The 20,269-nt window shown below is 41.7% G+C and overlaps 1 protein-coding gene across 1 annotated transcript; it reads right to left on the bottom strand.

Annotated features, from left to right (window-relative positions):
- Window positions 1-397: 397 nt before the first annotated feature.
- evpla (envoplakin a) lies at window positions 398-16,103 on the bottom strand. The gene is made up of 22 exons (XM_073469552.1): window positions 16,051-16,103; window positions 10,968-11,067; window positions 10,721-10,875; window positions 10,320-10,443; window positions 9,974-10,105; window positions 9,798-9,839; window positions 9,232-9,393; window positions 9,009-9,116; window positions 8,797-8,892; window positions 8,525-8,635; window positions 8,209-8,355; window positions 7,939-8,093; window positions 7,718-7,815; window positions 7,434-7,597; window positions 6,193-6,362; window positions 5,760-5,898; window positions 5,475-5,668; window positions 4,792-4,942; window positions 4,480-4,563; window positions 4,123-4,230; window positions 3,934-4,026; window positions 398-3,787 (listed from the first exon to the last, which is right to left on the bottom strand). Exons 1-22 carry the CDS (start codon window positions 16,101-16,103, stop codon window positions 398-400), a joined length of 5,976 nt encoding a protein of 1,991 aa, XP_073325653.1.
- Window positions 16,104-20,269: the final 4,166 nt, after the last annotated feature.

Genomic DNA, 20,269 nt, shown 5'->3' with positions numbered 1-20,269 from the left:
ATATTAGTTTCTTCATAAAGTATCAAACAAGATTGGGTTTAAAGTGAACAATGTCAAGGATAGCCCATGAGTAATACAGAATCAAATCAATGTTGGTAAATACCATTGCACCATGTCCCAGTATCCCATATAACACAATAATATCAAAGATAAACTGCATTGATATTTTTAATTTAAATCGAAAAACAACTGCCCACATCACGCATGTTTGGTAAACAAAGGCAACTCAGCAGCAATCGATAGACAAGCAACTTTGCAGTAGAAGACTTTTCCTGAGTCATAATGTACATTGTAATTAATGTATGGATTTCATACAGATCGCCCATAATCTAATGTACATTCTTCAATACCATATCACGCCACAGACCAGATATCTCCAAGTTTGTTGTAAACATATCTAGAATCTTGCATATCTTGTAGAGTTGTACGGTGTAGTGTAACCAGGATCTTTGGAGGAGGCAGGCAGCATTGGCAAGCCTGACAGGTGGTCTATCTTACAGCGATCCAGAGCTTGTTTGTAGTTGATCTTCTCCTTTGTGATTGGGTCCACAATATCCTTATTGTAGGTTGACTCAGCCTGCAGCTCCCTCAGCATTGTGCTGTCGATCATTTTGGAACCAAAGGCATCTGTGATGGGTACTCTGTTGCCGGTTTTGGGATCGACCAGCCCTCCGGTCAGGTGCTGTGCCTCCATGTAGCGAGTGGCAGTTTCTTTTGGCATCCATCCTTTCTGAGCAGCTTCTCCCACAGACAAACACTCTTTGGTCATGGGGTCTTCAACCCCAGAGAAGGCCTTTTGTGCATTGAGTAGCCTCTGGAGTTGACTATTTTCAATGAGGCCTCTGCTTGCTGCCTTGTGAACTGGGTATCGCTGTTTGTTGTCGATGTCAATGATGCCACCTGTTGATGCCTGAGCCTCCAGAAGTCTTTGGGCAGTGGTGGGGTCGACCAGTTTACGCAGGGTAGCACTGCGGATTGTATAGCAGGTGTCAGTGTTTGTATCCATTATTCCAGCAATTGGGAATTTTTCTTTAGAGCGCTCACGTGCTGAGTTCACTGGTGTAGCTGACTTTGGGGTGATTGAGTTGGGTTGGGGTTGCTTCTTATTTTCACCTGCAACCAGCAAGGCAAACTCAGAGATAGGAAGCTTGCCTTGTTTGTACTTCTGTAGTTCCAACTCTGTTAGCCTGCCTTCTTTAAGGGCATCTCTGATGGCGTACTGCTTTCCACTCTTGCGATCCTGCAGTACAGATGTCTCCCCATCAGGTCCCATGGAGGTAATCTCCTCCCAGTCACACTCCAGCTCCTGCAGATTAATGTACTGTGTACGATCAATCAGGCCCTGCACGTAGGCATCATATGGAGACATGTCTTTGCCTGTATCAGGATCCAGAATGGTGATTTTTGTGGAGACATTGGTCTCTTTGGTTCTTGTTTCTGCTTGCTCCTCTTTCTGCAGAGACACCAGAAGGTCCCGGATGGTGCTGTCTCGCAAATGAATCGTGTCTTTTTCATCCAGGATCTCCCTCTCCAGACGCTGGTTCTCAGATTCCAATTTAAGGCTTTTCTGCCTGTTCATCTGCGTTTTCTCACTGATCAGCCTGCTCTGCTGCTGGAAAGACAGGCTGGTGTCGTGTTTCTTGGCTTCAAGTGTCCTGAGCTCTCGAGTGAGGTCATCCTTCTCCCTCTGTAAGGCATCTCTGTTCAAAGTGAGGGTAGTCTCCTCTCTTGAAGAGCTGGACTTGGTGCTCATCAGAAGGTTCATCTTATCATTGATTCGTTGGATTTCATCTTCCACGTCCTGTCTGGCAAATTTTTGCTGAGACACCTGCTCCCTCAGGCGATCCCTCTCTGCTTCAACAGCTTGGTCTTTCTCAACACGGACAACCTCTTTGTACACTGTCTTCTCAACAGACTTCTCCCTCTGCAGGATCTCAAGCTTTTTAGTGATGGCACGGATTTCTCTCTGGAGACGCAAAATATCTCTGGTTTGCTGGTCCATATCTGACCGAATGTTGTTTGTCGACCTCTCCAGTTTTGGGTCTCTTTCAACCTTCAGGACCTCCTCCACAACAATGCTTTCTTCAACTGGAGGTGGGGCATTTTCCAGCTGTTTGATGCGCAGTCGGATGTCTCTTAGTTCAGACTCAGCTTGAATCCTTTTTTGCCGCTCATCACTCTCTCTGAGTATTCTCTCTTTATCTTCCACCTTTGTTCTTAGCTGCTGCAACTCTAGCTCTGTTTGCCGTCGGGTCTTTACTTCTTCATCCAGGCTCCTGCTGAGCTTCTCATGCTCGATTAACTGCCTTGGGTCCTTCTGTAAACGCAAAACTTCTTGCACAACCACTTTCTCCTCAGGCTTCTGCCGCTCCAATAGGATGTATTTGTTTTGCAGATCAAACACCATCTCTTCAATGGTGCGTCGCGTCTGTGCCTCCTCCCGCACATCTCTTCTCAAGCGATCAGCTTCTTTCTCCAGCAGAGGATCAGGTTCATACTTGATGACCTCTCTGGTGACGAGTTTGGTCTCTATCTTGGACTTTTCAGCCTTCCATTCATCTCTCTCTGTCCTGAGTCGTCCCACGTTGTCCTGGAGGGAGCTGTAGACAGAGTGTAATTGGTTCACCTGATCATTTAGCCTCTGAATCTCTCTCTCATTTTCAGGGCTTCTTTCCTCCTTAACCACCTCTTGGAGAACTTCCTTCATTTCCACCTTGGGCTTCTCATTACGAAGGATATTCACCTCAGATGTGACATGGGTGATCTCCCTCTCTAGATCAGAGCGGTGCCTGCTGGAATCTTGTATGTCTTTCCTGAGCCGCATTATCTCCACCTCTGTGTTCGGGTCTACCCTGTAGTTCTCATTAATGATTTCCTTCACCTCAACTTTCGGCCTCCAGGATTGAACTTCTCGGTAGCGGCTATGGAGGTCCGTCAGCTCCCTGGACAAAGAGTTGTTTTCAATTCTTTCTCCCTCAATGTCTGTTCGGATCTTCTTAGATTCAGTGATGAGGTCAGGGTCTTGTTCAATCTTTTTCACTTCCTTTGTGATGATCTTAGGCATGATGTTAGGGATAAGTCTCTCAAGTGCATTAATTTGGCTTCTCGTCTGGAAGATTTCATCGTTGAGACACTTGATCTTGTTGTTCTCATCAGAAATTTCCGTCTCAAACGTTCGCACTGCTTTTACCATCTCTGGGTCCTGTTCCACTTTCAACACTTCCTTCTTAACCACTCTCTCTTTGATGGGTGGTTTCTTCTGCTGGAGAATCGTGACTTCTGTCTTCATCTGTATCTGCTCGCCGTCTCTCACTCTAATTTCGTCTGTCATCATTGCTATTTCATCTCTTAACTTAGCGGCGTCTATGTCCAGCTGAGGATCTTTCTCAAACTCTGTCACCTCTCTGATGATCTGCTTGGGTGGAGTGTTCTTGCGGGTGTCCTCCAAGCTGGTGATTTTAGTGTTGCACAACTCAACCTCAGACTGGATGGTGTTACGCCTCAGGCACTCTTCATGCAGTTTGTTCTCCAGGTCAGCCAAATCCCTTTCCAGTTTTGGATCACGGAAGTAGTGCAATACTTCTTTCTCCTCAATGCGTTCCACTCCTTTGCGACTCTTCAGCGACATCAACCTGTCTTTAAAGGTTCTCACGTCTGTCTCAGCATGAGTTGTCCTCTCCTTCTCTTCGTCTAACTCTTTCAACAGACTGTTTAACTCCAAAGAACTCCTCTGTTGGCTCTCTTGCTGCACTTGTTGCTGTGCCACCATCTGGACTTTCTCTTCATTCTGCAGCAAGAAAAGCAAATGGATTGAATGGCAATAAGTTTGTTTTGTGACATGAGCATTAGTTAGTTTTATGGAGAACACATTTTATATTGAAGAGGTCATCGAAAGGATAGAAAACTTTTTTCATCCAAGACCTGTTTTCTTACTTGTAAAATGAGACTCTTAGCCAAATCCATTTGTTTTTGGCGTTGGTTGTTCTCAGCTGTTGCTTCAGCGAAACGTTTGACCAGATCCTTTTCCTGTAATAAACAAGAGACATGGCAAAACATCAGCCACTTTGATCTTTAAAATAAATGTAACACATTTATATTGTGTTAACAATGTAAGAGTGTTACCTCTTTCTGAACAGCATCAGCCATTGTGAGCACGCGAGGTTTCTCTGGAACAGTGGCTCCAGCATCCTCAAGTGTACTGTTGTATTTGTCAACACTGGTATCGTATTCCTGCACAGATGTGAAGAATTTGGCTATTAAAGTCATTTATGAGTAAGTATGGTTGTGTTTCCATTTGTGGACTGTTTGCAAAGGATATTGTGAATTGAAAAGCAGTAGATTCGGTAACATTAAAAATTATGTAATCTCTGATTATACCATTGGAGATTTATTTCATTACTTTTATATAATGCCTAAAATCACCAACACATTCTCTTGCTAATATTTCATATTTCATATTATAATCCATTTGAGTCTTACATTGAAAAGATTCTGCAGATCTTGGGACAGATCAACCACTCTGTCCATGTCGTCTCCCTTCCTCTCCAGGTCTTCCACCACTCTCTGTGGTGAAAAGATTAAGAGATGTTCATCAGTATGAGTCATTAATATCATCTATGATTTAATAATATCATATTTTTAACAAATTTACATAGAGCAAAGCATATGTATTAATAAATCACTGACAGACATAGAGATTAAGAGAGTAGTTGATGATTTGGTTGTTGAAGGAAAAAAGATAAAGCGCTATGATTCACATGACACTACTTTATGATCAGGAGACAGTCTCACCTCTTGGGAGGTCTGCTTAGCTGTGACCTGAGACAGATCATCATTGGGGTTTATCTGGTTTGTCGGCAGGTTGTCCAGGAAGGAGCTCAGGGATTTGCTTGTGCTCTGGAACTCCTGGTTCTTGCTTGCAGCTTCTTGTAAGAGGTTTTCTCTGAGAGAATTCAACAATATGACAGAAAATTCAACAATTGACTTTGTACAAGCTCTGCATTATGGTGCCTTTAAATGCAAAGAGCTGGTGATTAGCTCAGGTTTTGGGTTTTGTACCTGAGGGATATTTAGCTGAAACCTTCGCTTGACTTTTGTGTACTGTATATGTAATTTCAATGCAGATCCGGCAAAATAAGGATCAGCAAAATTTTAACTGAAACGTGAATTGCCTTTGTAGTTTATTATAGCATAGCAAACGAAAACCCAGATCTAATTATGTAAAATATGTTCGAGGCCCTGCATAGTTGTAAAGTTATGTAGTGCTTAGATTAACATATTACATAAAATATGTATTTAATATGTTTTCTTCTTCTTTTCTATCATTTTAATTGGTTTGTGAAGCCTCAGATTTATCTTGTGTCTCCTTGTAATCAGTCTTATCTTCAATTAAATGACCCAAACTGAACTAATTAATCCGCGTGAGTAAAACCTTTGCTTTGTGGCTGAAATGATTTGACCAGACTGATTCTCACCTCTCATTCAGCTGGTTGGCTACATTTGCGTAGCGGTTCTGCAGCTGCTTGACCTCCGTACTCTGGCGCATGATGTCCGGGCAGAACTCCTGGTAGCCCTGCTGCAGAGAGCTGCAGAGCTGCTCTGTGGTCTCCAGATCCTGACTCAGCTTCTTCATGTCGTCCTGAGCCCCTGCCACAGCCTTTCGCTGGTCCTGATTACAGCAAAGGAATATACAGCTACTTGAAACCTGTGTGTGGTTGAGGTAAGATTTTAAAAGAATGTGAAAATGCAGATTTACTCACCTGAATGTCTTCAGTGCGGGTTTTGATTGCATTTGGCTGGTCGGGGATTGGACCATCTTCACTCAGCTTTTTCTCAAAACCAGAGACAAGTCCATCCACCTTCTTAATCTGGCTCTCCAAGTTAAGAGATGCTTGCGCTCTGGAAAATATATATAAAATGATAAGTGTACTGACATTTGTTATCTCAGTAGCAGAGCTCAACAAAGACAGACAGATTAACAGTACGCCTACGTAAAAATGTGGCTGAAATGGGAGTTCCTTCCTGTTTTTTAAGTACTCTTTTTCCCAACGCATCTGACACAATTTTTTTTAAATTAACATTGTACTCAATAGAACAGTCATCTTTTTTCCAGTCATAATATGATGGAAGAGTACATAAAACAGGGATAACCACCTGCATATAAGCAACTTCCCCAACAAAAACTACTCTTACTTCTTGGTGTAGAGGTCAGCGAGTCCTGCAATACCGTCATGCTTGTTATTGGCAGCACTCAGTTTGAGCGGCAGTGCAGTGGAGGTGGGGTCGTTGGACAGCAGGGGCTGCAGGTCAGCCTGAGCTGCCTGCTTCTGCTGCTCCAGAGCCTTCAGAGCGTTGGCAGCTTGCTGTAAAGGACAAGTGCAGATACTTTAGATACTTGCACTAATATGCTGTAGGATTTCATCAAATATCAGACAGTGGATCATGTAGGGTTGAAGCCGTAAACACTGAATAAATGGCACCTCATGGCTAAATGTGTCAGAAGCTTTGCCACAGTATCTTCATGAAGTGTATCTGTTGATCTGTCTTGTTTTATATTAATGAACATTTTACAGTTTGAAATGATGCATAGACTCATGAGAAATCTCATCAACCCACAGGTTTTACACATATAAATATAAAATCCAGTTTTGCCTTCATTTTGTTTTGTCTTGACAATTCAAGAGCTGATAGTTAAAGTTTCTGTGTGTGTGAGTAGCAGTGTTTGCTTGAGGTTAGGTAAGACCATAAACAATTCAGCAGAATTGGTAGGAACAAGCATATATTGACATATACTGAAAAAATGTAATGTAATATATCAAAAATACAATCAATATATAGAAGGGGTTCACACAAATTTGAAAATTCATGCCAATATATTGTCATTTTGCTTACAAAATATAATGAATGTGCATTTTGATAATACATTGGTGATTAGTGATACAGTATGTATTTAAAAATCTTTTTTGTAAATATGATTAGATCATATATTTTTGGAAAATATACAATAATATATATGGAAATAATTGGTGTGTCTGTCAATATATTGAAAATTCTGCATTTGAATTTCTTCTTCAAAACTACATAGTGCCCCTTCAAACGTTTTGATTGTTATACTTTATATGTGGAGAACCAGATGAAGCAGTATTGTATGTAGATTATAATTGCTTATAAAAATCAGGAATTTAATTAGTGCCATGTCATGACATCTCGGCAACACCATTAAAAAAACAGGCAGTTAGTAGTGCAGCAGCACTATAGTAACACAATCGTAGGTGACACACAAATGTATCATGACAAGCAACCAGTATGTTATGATGCACAATACAAAATGACACACATATCCTCTAAATCTGAACTACTGACTGAAAGAATCACTGCAGAAATGTGCTAACAGGAACAACTGTACAGAGATCCAGTCTGTTTTTAACTCTCACCTCTTGCTCCTTCAGCCTCTTGGCAAGATCTCCGGCTGGGTCGTCGCGGCTCAGCGGGGCTCGAAGGCGGCTCAGCATGCTCTCCTCTGCACTGGCCAGGTCATCGTCCAGCTTGTCCAGCTGCTGAGCCAGGGCGGCCACTTTAGGATCAGTGGACACTGGGGCTGAATGTGGAAACAGGAACGTTTATTGACTGACTGATCTGATTGTAGCCTGGGCATAAGCATGAATTTGTGCAACTGGTCATAAATATCACGATTATGATTTTATTTAAAGACAATGACCTGATTGTTGGGGCCTGGAGATGTCCTGCTTGTGATTCTTCAGCGACTCTGCCAGAGCAGCTCTTCTCTTCTTGATGTCTGCCAGTTCACCACCCAGCCTGGTGAATTGAGAACATGGACAGAAAGAGGGAGTGAGGTAGAACAAGGGACAGTGTTACTGACATACTCTTGCATTGTTTGTTTGTTGTAGCTGCACAGCAACACAGCTTTGCATTACTTACAGATCCACTTTGTCAATGGCCTCCGGATCAGGTGGAGGGATCTGGAAGCAAACTCCTGGGAAGGTTTTTGTTTTCCCGTCGGCAGAGATAACCTCCCATCTCTCCCTGTCTGAGTTAGACTTCAGGGTGAGCTTCTCCCCTCTTGCCAGAGAATCCTGGATGACAATGATAAATAAAAAAACATATGCCCCAAAGGTTTAGACAAGACTGAAGTGACACATCTTAGCTGTAGATATTTGCACTCTCTGTCTTTTCTTCAAGAAGCTCCACCTTATCTGTCTCCCAGTCACACAGGGACTCCACTGTGATGGGTCTGTTGGGGTTGGTGCGTCGTAGCTTCAGAGGAGCAATGGTGGTGCTGCGTTTTCTCAGGTCTGTCAGCATCTGTTCGCTGTTCTGCACAGCCTTCTCCTCCGCCTGGTGGGAAACACACAGAGGAAAAAAAACATCTTAGAAAAACTCAACTCAATATTTGACTTTTCAATCTTAGCATCCCCTCTTCCACCTCTCTTTTCCCTCTTTCTCCTCTTTTTCTCCGCTTATTCATTCCCCCCCTCATTGTCTCTAACAGTGACTCTAAAAGTACCTCCAGCTGCAGCAGCATCTCTGAGTTGCTCTTCTTGCTGACGGACTTTGGGTCCAGGTTGTTGTTGAGTTTGGACAGTGTCTCTGACAGCTGGTCAGAGTCCATTTGGTACTGGAAAATGGCACAAAAACATACTGGTAAAAAATTCAGCCAATAGGGATATGTATTGAGTGCATGACAGAGAGACAAAATGCACACATGCTCATACATACTTAGACTCAAAATCAGATTGCGATAATGACAAATTGTGGTGCATGCTGTCCCATATTTACCTTTTTGTATTCCTCCACATTGTCCAGGTGCGTCTCTTGACAAATGCACAGATTGAGGAATTTCTGCCATTCGTCTCGAACAGAATCTCTCTTAGCCTAGAAAATGTGATGTAACGTTATGAGTCGACCTGGATTTAAATGGCATTCAAACTCCTGACATTAAAGTTAAAGATTTTGTCCTCTAGAGCCTGTCTGTCTGTGATGACAGGTACCTGTATTGTGGCGCTGGCTGGATGCTTCATCTCAATAAGTCTGTCTCCTTCCTCCTGGAGTTTGTTCACCTCGCTCTCGTGGGACAGCAGGCTGTTGTTCTTAAAGTTCTGATTGAGATCAAATCAAAGTGATGTTATTTATGTATTTGGTCATCCAATAACTTGCCATGTCATTTTTTAGGACACATTTAGTTGCCAGGAGTGCTATCCTTCACTGTCTCACCTCATACTGCCTGCGGACGTCAGGTGGATCCACTATGCGGTCACTCCAGTCCTGCTTTATGATCTTATCTTGTTCATCCCCCAGGAAGGACCTTTCCTTCTTGGAGCTGTGCATGTATTCGTACAGGGTGTTCAGGTAGTGGCGGCGCCATTTGGAGTTGTCCTGAGGAGAGAGAAAAGAAAACTTAATTAAAACCTGAGAAGTTCTGAAAACACTTGACATGACAAAATCAAATAACATTTTGACAATTTTCAGCTTTTTCGAGTTTGTTTTGTGATTTGAAAACTTTATTTACTATAATGCGATCAGCCGTATTTAGGTGTCTGGTCTCTGCGAGTGAGTACAGTTTGAGTTTTATCAATGTTTTACAAGCATCCCAACTTTTTGGGAATCGGGGTTGTATCACATGACAATTAACCAATAAAGGTCAAAGAGTGGATATTAATTATGTTGTAACTTGTTGTTACTAAGTGATGAGACAAGTCCCGAAGGTTTCCCAGTAGAGTCAAGCTTTTCATTATAAGACTCAAAGATGAATCATGTGTTATTACATATGAACAACTCACCAGTAGATTGTTGTACTGTTTCTTCATGGCTGTATAATTCTCCTAAAAGACAAGATAGCAGATAGAAATTGTTTTTATTAAGAGTAAAGAGGACGTTAACAGTTTGGATCAGCTGCTGCTTGAATACAGAGTGCTGCGTCATGTGAGTGTGTTTACATGTAAACATGGTCATTCACCTTGCTGCCTGCAGAGCTGACACAGAGCTGAGGGTTGTAGGACTCAATCTCTTTGTGCAGGATGTTGTGAGCAGCGATCTGCTTCTCCAGGTCGGCCATAGTCGGGCCATATTCCTCCGTGTTCACCGCTTTCTGTCATCACACAAGGAGAAAACAGGTGGTGGTATGTCAAGACAAAATAAGCACCTGACAGGCTGAGGCACTCTGTAATCAGCAGTGTTTTCACCTTGGGTCAATGTGTGTTTATTACAGGGCAGTGAGAGCATGATTTACTGATTGAAAACATGCATGGTATGTTCGTAGGGAGGCAACAAGTCATTTGTTCAGACGGTGCTATCATACTCACTTGCTTTTCGTTTAAAACAGGCCCCCAGTCGATTCTGGGCATCATCGACACGTCATCGATCTGATCGTAGACCTCTCGGTAGAAGGCGCAGTCTTTCAACCAGCGATCATGGAGGTGGATGACACTGGAGTCAGAGGGCAGAAGAGACGCAAAGAAAAAGACAACTCAGGATTTATGGAGACCTAAAGTGTGCAATACATACTGAAATAATCAAGCAGACTAAATAATGTAACCAAGAAATTAAGAAATAAGTATTTCATTCTGCTTCTGTTGACAACAACAGTTCATTTCATGTCATTTTTATTTAAAGCTAGCAGTTACTTTTTTTAAAAACTTCTTCCAAAGGCTGTTTGTAAATACTGAATGTGTTATTTTTACAATTTGACACACTAACAACTCACTCGCTCTCTATTTCTTTGGCCTGTGGGTGTTTGAGCTTCTTGGCTTTGTCGACATCCAGGAAAAGGTTCTTCAGCAGGGCCTCAGCCTCGCCCAGCTTGTCTGATATCTCATCCTGATGCTTGAAGGGCAGGTCTTTCTTCTCATTTTCAGCATCCTGGTGGAAGCAGACAACACTTAGTTTGAGTTCTCTTTAGAGGGGGGTTACCAATAAATGTAAAGAATCATTAGTGCATTTTGCATTCTCACCACAGCCAGCCGCTCCTCAGACCAGAGGATGTCTTTCTCCACCGTGTCGGCATCAGTTTGCATCTGGGAGATCAGCGAAGCCAAGCTGCTGGCCTGGTTCCTGCAGGGTGAGGAGAGTGGTCACAGGTTAATCCACAAGAACGTAACCTCACCGCTAGATGAAACTAAAGCCTACATGCTGGACCTTTTTATTTCTCATATCGTCTCAAGAACAGAAGGAAGGAACATTGGTGTTTATATTTCTGCACAAAGTTCACACCTTCAGCAGCTTTGTCCATGAACAGAAGAGTCCAGACATGTTGTTAGAGAACCAACTTTAAGGATGAACACATTTAAAGATCATCTCCACTGTTAAAAGTCTGCACTGAGACAGTGTTCTTGTTCTTCTTTTCACTCTTTTATGTTATCTGACTGATGCCTGTTCATCAAGATCAGACACAACCTGACAAATCATGCAATGCCTGGACGGTTTAGGGACAGCACCTTCACCTACATGCTAACCATACCACAGAGGTATCACTCCCTCCGTCACTGTTGTTGTGTAACACTGTCGTTGCCACTAAAGTGATTCCTCAGACAGACAAAACCAGGGTTGCATTTAGAGATGAACTACACCCATAAAACTGAATAAAGTCTCCTGGTCTGGTACACCTGTCGCTGGTACGTTGAATGAGTCAGTGGCGGACTCAGGATGTTTGAAAAAATTAAACAGGCACCAACTTTATGTGGTGGGGCACCAGCGCACAGAAAGATGAAGAGAGGGCACTTCAACATGTTTTGTCTACCAAAGGGGCATCCAAGAGGGCACTCTCTGCCTTTTGCACCCCATTGTTGGGAAAGGGAAGTCACAGTCCTTTCTTTTTTGTACACTCAAGCAGCAAAAATCCACAAAAATCTCCCCACTGACATGTCATAAATCATTCATAATGCAACAAGGCACTTCACATGCTCTTCTCACAGAGAGTTTATGCTATAGTGCTGATTTTACAACCTGAAAATATCTCATTCATACACACGTTCTGAGGTGTACCACCAAACCAAAGAATGCTGACGAACCATCGAGGACCTCGCTGGTTAATTGACAGACATACCAAAGCTACCACAGAGAACAAGTCTCCCCGGAAAGAAAACCAGCAGTTGTCACTCATGATGGGTGTAGGAGGACGACAGGCTAACAGTTTCATGCAGCTCTTTAATGATGGAGCGACAGAGGAATGCAGCACAGACGTCGTCCGGCACTGACTCACTGAGCTGCCAGCTGATCTGGTTCTGCAGCCGCTCTCACAATGGCCTCCCTATTCCTGCTCCCTGTGCATGAGACAGGTATGTGCTGCTCAAGCTCACACACACACACACACACACACACACACACACACACACACACACACACACACACACACACACACACACACACACACACACACACACACACACACACACGATATCATTACTTTTACTCAAGTATGACCTTTGGGTACACTGGTGTGAGCAGAGCATTGATTAATGATGCAGTAATCTACAGGCTTTTACCACCTGTCCTTTCCTGATGTTGTCTTTTACAACTTTTAATGATGGACTTTTACTTACTTATATATGAATTTATTTATTTTGGCCTTTTCATGGCTTCTTTATTTATAATACAGCTGAAGAGTGAGAAGAAACAGGGTGAGAGAGAAGGGGGATAACATGCAGAGACCTGGGCCTCTAAGGTGAGGACACAGCCACTGTACAGCCACTGGAGCGCCCCCACTTTTACTTATCATACTTACATACATAACATTGTGAAAATAAGTCCAGGACTACCAGTGCCAAAGTGTGACATGTTTTTTTTTTTTGTTTGTTTGTTTGTTTCAAGAAATAGAGTAGATTATAACTGGGCATTGAATTGAAGGTTGACACCTTTTTCAAATGTATTGAGCAAAACTTTGAAGGTGTTTTTTTGTTGTTGAGGTATAATCATTTTGACATGAGGCTGATCTAATTTCAAGACATCTTACATCTACTATCTATGTGTGTGTGTGTATGTGTCAGGATGGGAGGTTGTTGAGGACACGAGTTGAATAACTGATGTAGGTTTGTCTCTCTCCTTCATCTGGGCTGTCAAACACATTTCTTCATTACTGATGATGATGGAGCTGAATGGCAGTTCACAGCCACACAAATCTCTGATCCTCAGTATTTGTTTCCTCTGGTGCAGGGGGCAGTGAATGACAGGAGTGTATGAGATGTTTGTGAGGTAACCTGAAATATAGTTTGAGCTCCTGCTGTCAAGTGTTGTAGACGAAGTGTACTGCATGCTTTCTATGAATACAGTAAAGCCTTGTTTAGTTCAGCCCTTAAAAGATGACTGCAGCTCTCTCTGACTTCTTTGGTCTGTGTCATTTTTGTGTTTAGTGTGTTAAAATGCAGAGAATGTACTGTTGGAATATAAATAAATAACAGAATGAGTCAAAAAAGACTCAACGCTTTATTTTCTTTCATTTATGATGACCGTGGCAGGATTGCCAGGATTGCCGTGGCTGATTTGACTTTGAAAGTAGGATAACTGGAAAACCTGCATAATTTCGTAGGGCTTGTCTGCATTTTTTTGTTCGATGTAAGCACTCCTTGATTTGGTCCTAGCGCTCAGATTTCCTCCCAGCTCACAGTTGGTCTGAAACGTTCAACTGTGTCGAATTTTAGTACAATGTTTGCTTGAGTCTTTTCCTCTGATGCCACTTTCTACTTCTGCTCCATTGCATACGTTTTACTTCACTACATTCATCTGACAGCTTTTGTTACCAGTTGATTTACAAAATAAGATTTCTACACACCAAATGTGTGCAGAGTTTGTAAAAAAAAAAATAGTATTTTAAAAAACTACATAAATTAAACTAGCCAAGTTATACAGTACAGCTGAAAATGAATTGATTGATTCCTGATTATAATTTTACTTTTGGAGTTATACTGTCAGTACAGGCCTATTTTAACAGTGCAGTATTAGTACTTTTACTTAAGTGAGGATCTGGATACTTCCTCCATCACTGTGCTGCAGCTGCGTTCAGCATGTTCAGCACCATGTGTGACCCCTCTCAGTTTGTTCATTTAATGTAAATATGCAAGTTTAAAGCTGAAGTAGTGGCCACCACAGGCCAACCCAAAGCGTCTGTATTTGACAACCTGAGAATCAGATCCGGAATCAGCTATCATTCTCTGGGATTGTCTACTTTAGCTTTAAATGTTGCTCCTTTCTGTCCTATAAAGATCCACTGAGAGGACAAAGAAAGTGGCCTTGAACACTGACAGTCATTATTATTAAATCAGTGAGTCACCACTGATGTGAGCTGTGATGTAAATGACAGCTCAAACCAGCAGAACAAGATGGCCGCCCTGTGGTCAGACATCAGTGCTTATGGGGCATCACGTCATCCACCCTCATACACCCTAACACACCCACATGCTCACACACGCAAACATACGTGACTACAGTATGTTTGGCACTTAACCTGTGCATTTCATTTTGATTTTAAATGATGTATTTAAAGTTAGTTTTTTTACATTTCATCACACTAAATGAATCTTTAAAAACCAACAAACTGGTCAGTTTACTTTGGTTTATATTAATAAGCTGATTAATCTATTTGTTGATAGATAACAAATTAATCAATCAATAGATTATCATGTAAGAATGTGAAATATTTCTGGTTTCAGCTCTCAAATGTGAAGATTTGCTTCCTTTCGCTGTTTTCTATCACTTCAAAGGACATAAAAAAGGACGATGTATGGTTAATATGACAAGACAAAAAAACATCAAACTTCAGCTTGCATGACTAAATGATTAAAAATATATAATAATCATGAGTTGCAGCTCTACTTTATGCTGTCTTGGTTGATTTAATTGGTGATGGGAATGTCTTAACGGCCTGATCAGAGCAGCATGTCCTTTGTTTCACTCCATAAAGTACAGTTGGGGACCAACGCCCACATGAGAGAAAGAAACCAGCTGAGCAGAACAGACTGCCCAGCCCTCATCACACCTCAACAGACCAGGGGCAGGGTGAAACCACCACCACCACCACCACCTGGTCACCCCCTGTCTGTGAAACCACGGCAGGGGACAGTGTTCATTTGTTTGGCTGCTGAATGTGTCTCCAGATTCTACCTGACATCCAGGTGGTCCTGTCACATAAACACTGTGTGTTTTTACTCTATTTAAAGCAATTATGCCAATTAAATTGAATAAAGTGCAACCTGCCCTCAAACCTCCCCATTAATTAGATAATTAGAGGACAGAGAGCGGTCAGACAATCATCCCCATTTACCAGTTTATCAGTGAAATTATCATTTGGCTCCTTACGGTCTACGTCTCCTTATATTTATTGCGTGGAAAAGAACATTTCATGTTACACATGAAATTAAGCTTTTTTTCTTTTTTAACCAGGTTGCAAGCAGCCTTCCACCTCCACCTGCCATATTGAAGTACTATTTTGAAACCTGTATGTTATCAGTGACACATTTTTCTACATTTTAAATGACAGCCAAACCTGAGAAAGACACATGGATTAATGCCAGCTGTCTGATTATCTTCTGACACTCAAATCATCACTCACACTCATTTTTCCCTCACTGAAATTTGATCATCAGCAACAATTGTCAAAAGTCTAAATCTTGGGTCAGATTTGAGGAAAACTGGTCCATAAAGTCAGATTTTTAGGGCCTGAGAAGCAGATTAAAAAGATCTGATACGATTTGTTTCTTTCACCTGTCGCCACAGATACATTTTCACCTGTTGTGTTGAAGCACACTCGTGTTTGCAAAGTAAACCTGGCCTCAGGGCCGTGTTAACATCTCCATAAGATTTCACCATCCCTGAGGATTAACTACGACATGCTGTGGAAATCTTGAAAGCAAACTTTCATTAACCCTAAACACAGCCGTAATGTAACAGGAGGTGAACAACAACACTCGGAGAGAAAGAGGACAACAGCATGCACAGGAAACATGACACACTTCTCTGGCGGGGAAGAACAGGAGGAGGGGGAACATGACCGAGATACAATCATACATGCGTTACATTCATGAAATCCGCTGGGAGAAAACTCACTTGCTGATCTTGCCCGTGACCTTCATCGTGTTAGTGTCCTTTTTCTTAAACATCTTGGAGGTCATGGTGGGTCCAGAGATCCCACAAAAGTCTCTCACTCGCTTGCTCTTTTACTCCTTCTTCGTCTCCGTCTTCCTCACTGTGTGGCTCCCACTCTGTCTCTCCTCTGCCTTTGGCTCCTCTCAAACACACTCTCCTGGCACACACTCACGTCAGCACAGTGACAGCCCCTCCCAGACAGGTTAACAGGTGTGTCACCACCCAGACATTCACCTAAGCAGAGGAGGACTGGACCGACCTGTTTCCTGCACTCTCCTTCCCTGCCCTTCCTTTTCATCTGGGCCCTGACACACTCTCAGATCTCTCTCAAGGGCCCTTTAATCACCAGGGATGCATTATTCATGGGGCTGGAGGGACAATGAATTCCTGCAGGGGGTAGAGACAACAAAACACTTTTTATTCATATGAATGGCATGCACTAGTGAAGAAAACAGCACTGAATGAAGGTGGGAGACGTCACATTAGAAATCAATGAGTGAAATCTGGCCAATAAAAGGGTTTATGGGTAACTTTTTTGGATGTATCTATTTCTCTCCTTGTTTCCTGTCATCTCTTTAATGTCGCTGTCTGATAAAATGTCTGAAAAACAATTTAAATCACAGACTCTTTTCCTTCCCTTTCTGTAAATGAAAGACCGCCTGCAACATAAACTGTCATGGTTGTTTTTAAGCATGACCACACAGGGTTTGTTTTTTTTTATCCTTGGGAAGATTCCCAACATTTCCACATCTGCTTCCTTTGTATTATTTTCCACCACACCTTCTTCAACATCAAATTCAAGTACTTTACAAGGAGTAGCAGTTTCCAGTACCCAACATGGCATAGTTTGAGACAAGTACACAGATAATTTCTATAATGAGAACTAGCAGGCTTTCAAGTGGCTCACAGACAATTAAAAAGAGAGAATTGAAGCTGGGAACACTGAAAACTGTGGCGGACACACATGCAGACAGCAGAACTTAGCCTATTTACAAGAGCCCGACTGATATATCGGTTGGCCGATATTGGCTGATGACAGATGTATCAGTATCGGCGTATATGCTGTCCGATATGAAAACATTTTGATTTTGAAGAACACATTGCAGAAAAAGATGCTTGGGTTAATTTATAATTATAAAATTTCCAGTAAAGTTTACTGTGTCGGTTCAATAATGTCATAGGCAATGAATATTTATTGTTAAACTGTAACATATCCTGCCTACGTTACATATATTTGTCGCAATTGTTTGATAACAATGAGGGATCAAGGCAAAAAATGTGTGTATATTGGCTGATACATTGATTTCAGAATTTTTCTAATATTGTTACAGAATTGGCATCAGCCCCAAGTTGGCATATCGGCCGGGCTCTAATATTTACATTAAATTAAAAAAAGAATATCAAAAGAATTTCAATGTCAATTCTTGCAGAACATATAAAAATTCAAGCGCTTTCATCAGTGATGCCAGATGTACAATAATTATGGTATTTGTACAATCATTTTGCCCTGTTATGTTTGGCTTATAAAATAGCTTTAAGGAACATCTGATGGATTTTGTGTTAACAACCATATATTCTCACATTCCCTCCTGTTGAACTGTGACTGTATTCAAAACCTCTTTCACAGAGTTTTGAAGGCTAATGAAGCAATGTAACTCAAATAAATCTAAGTGATGGGAATGGGATCCTTGATTTTAACAGCAAGGTGTAGAGTATCCTCCCTCTAGTTCAGTGGCTCTCAAACCTTTTCACATCTATAGGACGCTTAAACTGACACAAATTAGACCCCAGAGCCCCATCTGATTAGATTTTGTCCCAGGGTCCCCCTTTCGATAACAATCTTGCTTTGAGATGTTTAATTAAAGATCATGTATGAAGCCAATGACCACATTTTGTTATTCTGTTACTTTTGGATGGAGTGAAAATAAATTATTTCCCTTTTAGCTTGAAACCCCCTGAAGGACCCCTGGGGGTCACTGGACCCCACTTTGAGAACTGGAAACATGTTTAATGTATTTTCTTTCATGTTGCTTGTCTTAGTTTGACATGTAATTGGGTTTGGGTCTGATTGGATTACATCAGGCTGTTTTGTAAATGGAACTACATGTATTTCCTACAAACAGAGAGAGTATCTGTTTTTCCAGACAGGTGGACCCACCCACAGAGAGAGACTGAATGACTGGACAGATCAAAAATGTGTGCTCTCTGTGCTGTTCCCCGCTGTGCTGCAAAGAAAGCAGCCCAGCTGCATTCCTCGCCATGGTTTTCCTATTGTTGATGTGCTGCAGAGAGACGCCCTGATCCTGAATGACTTGCATGCCTGTAGAAGCCACACATGGGACTTTGCAATGTCTGAAGCCGTCTTTAATCCTCAACATCATGACATTTGCCTCTTAAACAATGGTATTATGTAATCATTCCTTCCTCGCTGGCCCACAGGTTGAGAGACACTTTTCCAGTGTTGACTGTATACACTGTGTGTCTCTGTTTGTTCATCTGATCTGCCTGAGAGTTAACACGTGCGGTGTCAGGGTGAAGAGGGCTGACAGTCAAAATGAAAGACACTTGAGTAGTCTTAGTTTCATGTTCAATCTTAAAGGGGCTCTAAGAGAACAATTGTGGCAATTTACATGTTTTATTTACTTTTTAATGGGCCATATGTAAACGGATTGTAATATGATGTGACAAATGAGACCCTCTCTGTCTCTCTCTGTTGCCTACACAAGCCTGTGGCATTCTTGCAAACCTTGAGACTCTGCAATAGATATGATATCGAAAACCAAAGTGGGGTTCTGAGGCAAAGAGTCAAAGAGTCAAAGAGACTCAAGGACTATTTCCCGCATCCTGGTGGCATTTAAAGAATGACAATGCAAAAATAATAGTAAAGTAAAATGCAACAGCAGTTGTAAGCCAAATAATGTTAATTTTACTTTTAATTCCCAGAAAAACGCAGAATAATCCATCCTCTAGTGTAAATCTATGACATAAAGTATCACTTTACATTCATTCATTAATTTTCTGCCTGTGCCCTTTAGAGAGTCTGTACACACTACTGCCCTGTGCCTCATGATGGTGACTGACACGGTGTGACCCCTGAGATTGACATACAATTTTTCCTGTAAACGTTACATAAGAAACAGGAATTCTTCTCTCCAGGGCGTCTGAAATTTGTTTGAATATTTGTTTCTCCTGTCCCTGTCTCTGTCCAACTCTCACTCACTGAAGTTTGGTGTAGAAAAGGAGTCAGTTAACATAAACTAACAACTGGCTTCCAGCAAAACACAGAAGTCCAGCAGAGCCCAGTGCCCAGCAGGCTGGCATAAGAAACAGTGTCACTACTGATTGTGATTGTGTTTTGACGTAGGTCTATTTATTCTATAATTTATAAAATATATTATTTATTTAAGGAAGTGCTGTAATGACACAGAACAAAGACAGGTTGCAGGAATGAGAAGATGAATGCTTACAGCAGACCAATGAATCTATCCCTAGACCCAATGGTGGACTGACATTGCCATCCATAGTAGTGTTGTCATGATACCGGGATTTATAACTTTGACGGCATGGAATTTAGGATTTTTATTAAAGATAAATATAACAAGGCTTGTGTTCTGCGTTAAGCACAGCAGCATTTAACGTAGTCACAGATACATAAACGACTGTAAATGCAGCTGTAAGGCTGAACTCTGATCAGTTGCAAGGTCAGAGGCGTCAAACCTGACTGTTATTTTAAAGGGATCATAGCATCCTAAAGTTCCTTTCAAATGGTTGGCAGGGAAACAAAAATTGCAGGGAATAATCTGCATGCCTCATAACTCCAGCTTAACTGAGAGGAACCAACAAAGGTAGAAACACTGTGAGGGTGTGTCGGTCTCTTTCACTTAACTACACACAGCAGACAAAGCATGGCTGTCTGGTTTACAAAGCTTTGATGCTTATACTGTACCTTGGACTTTTTCACATCTCCCCTGTACTGTACAATCTGCTTGTCAACAAGTAAATATGATTTTTGTTCGCCATCTGCGAAAAGATTCACTTTCATGTCTTTCTTCTTTTCATCTCACAACAGGAAATTAAAGGGAGAAATAAACTGATTTACAGTGATATAAAAACACTGAGCAGACTCTCGGTGGCACAGTGTCTGATCTGTGGTTTCTTGCTGCAGATAAGCATTTATCTC

The sequence above is a fragment of the Pagrus major genome, chromosome 1, assembly GCF_040436345.1.
Source record: "Pagrus major chromosome 1, Pma_NU_1.0".
Taxonomy (NCBI): Eukaryota; Metazoa; Chordata; class Actinopteri; order Spariformes; family Sparidae; genus Pagrus; species Pagrus major.
This window is presented reverse-complemented; position numbering and strand designations above follow the sequence as displayed.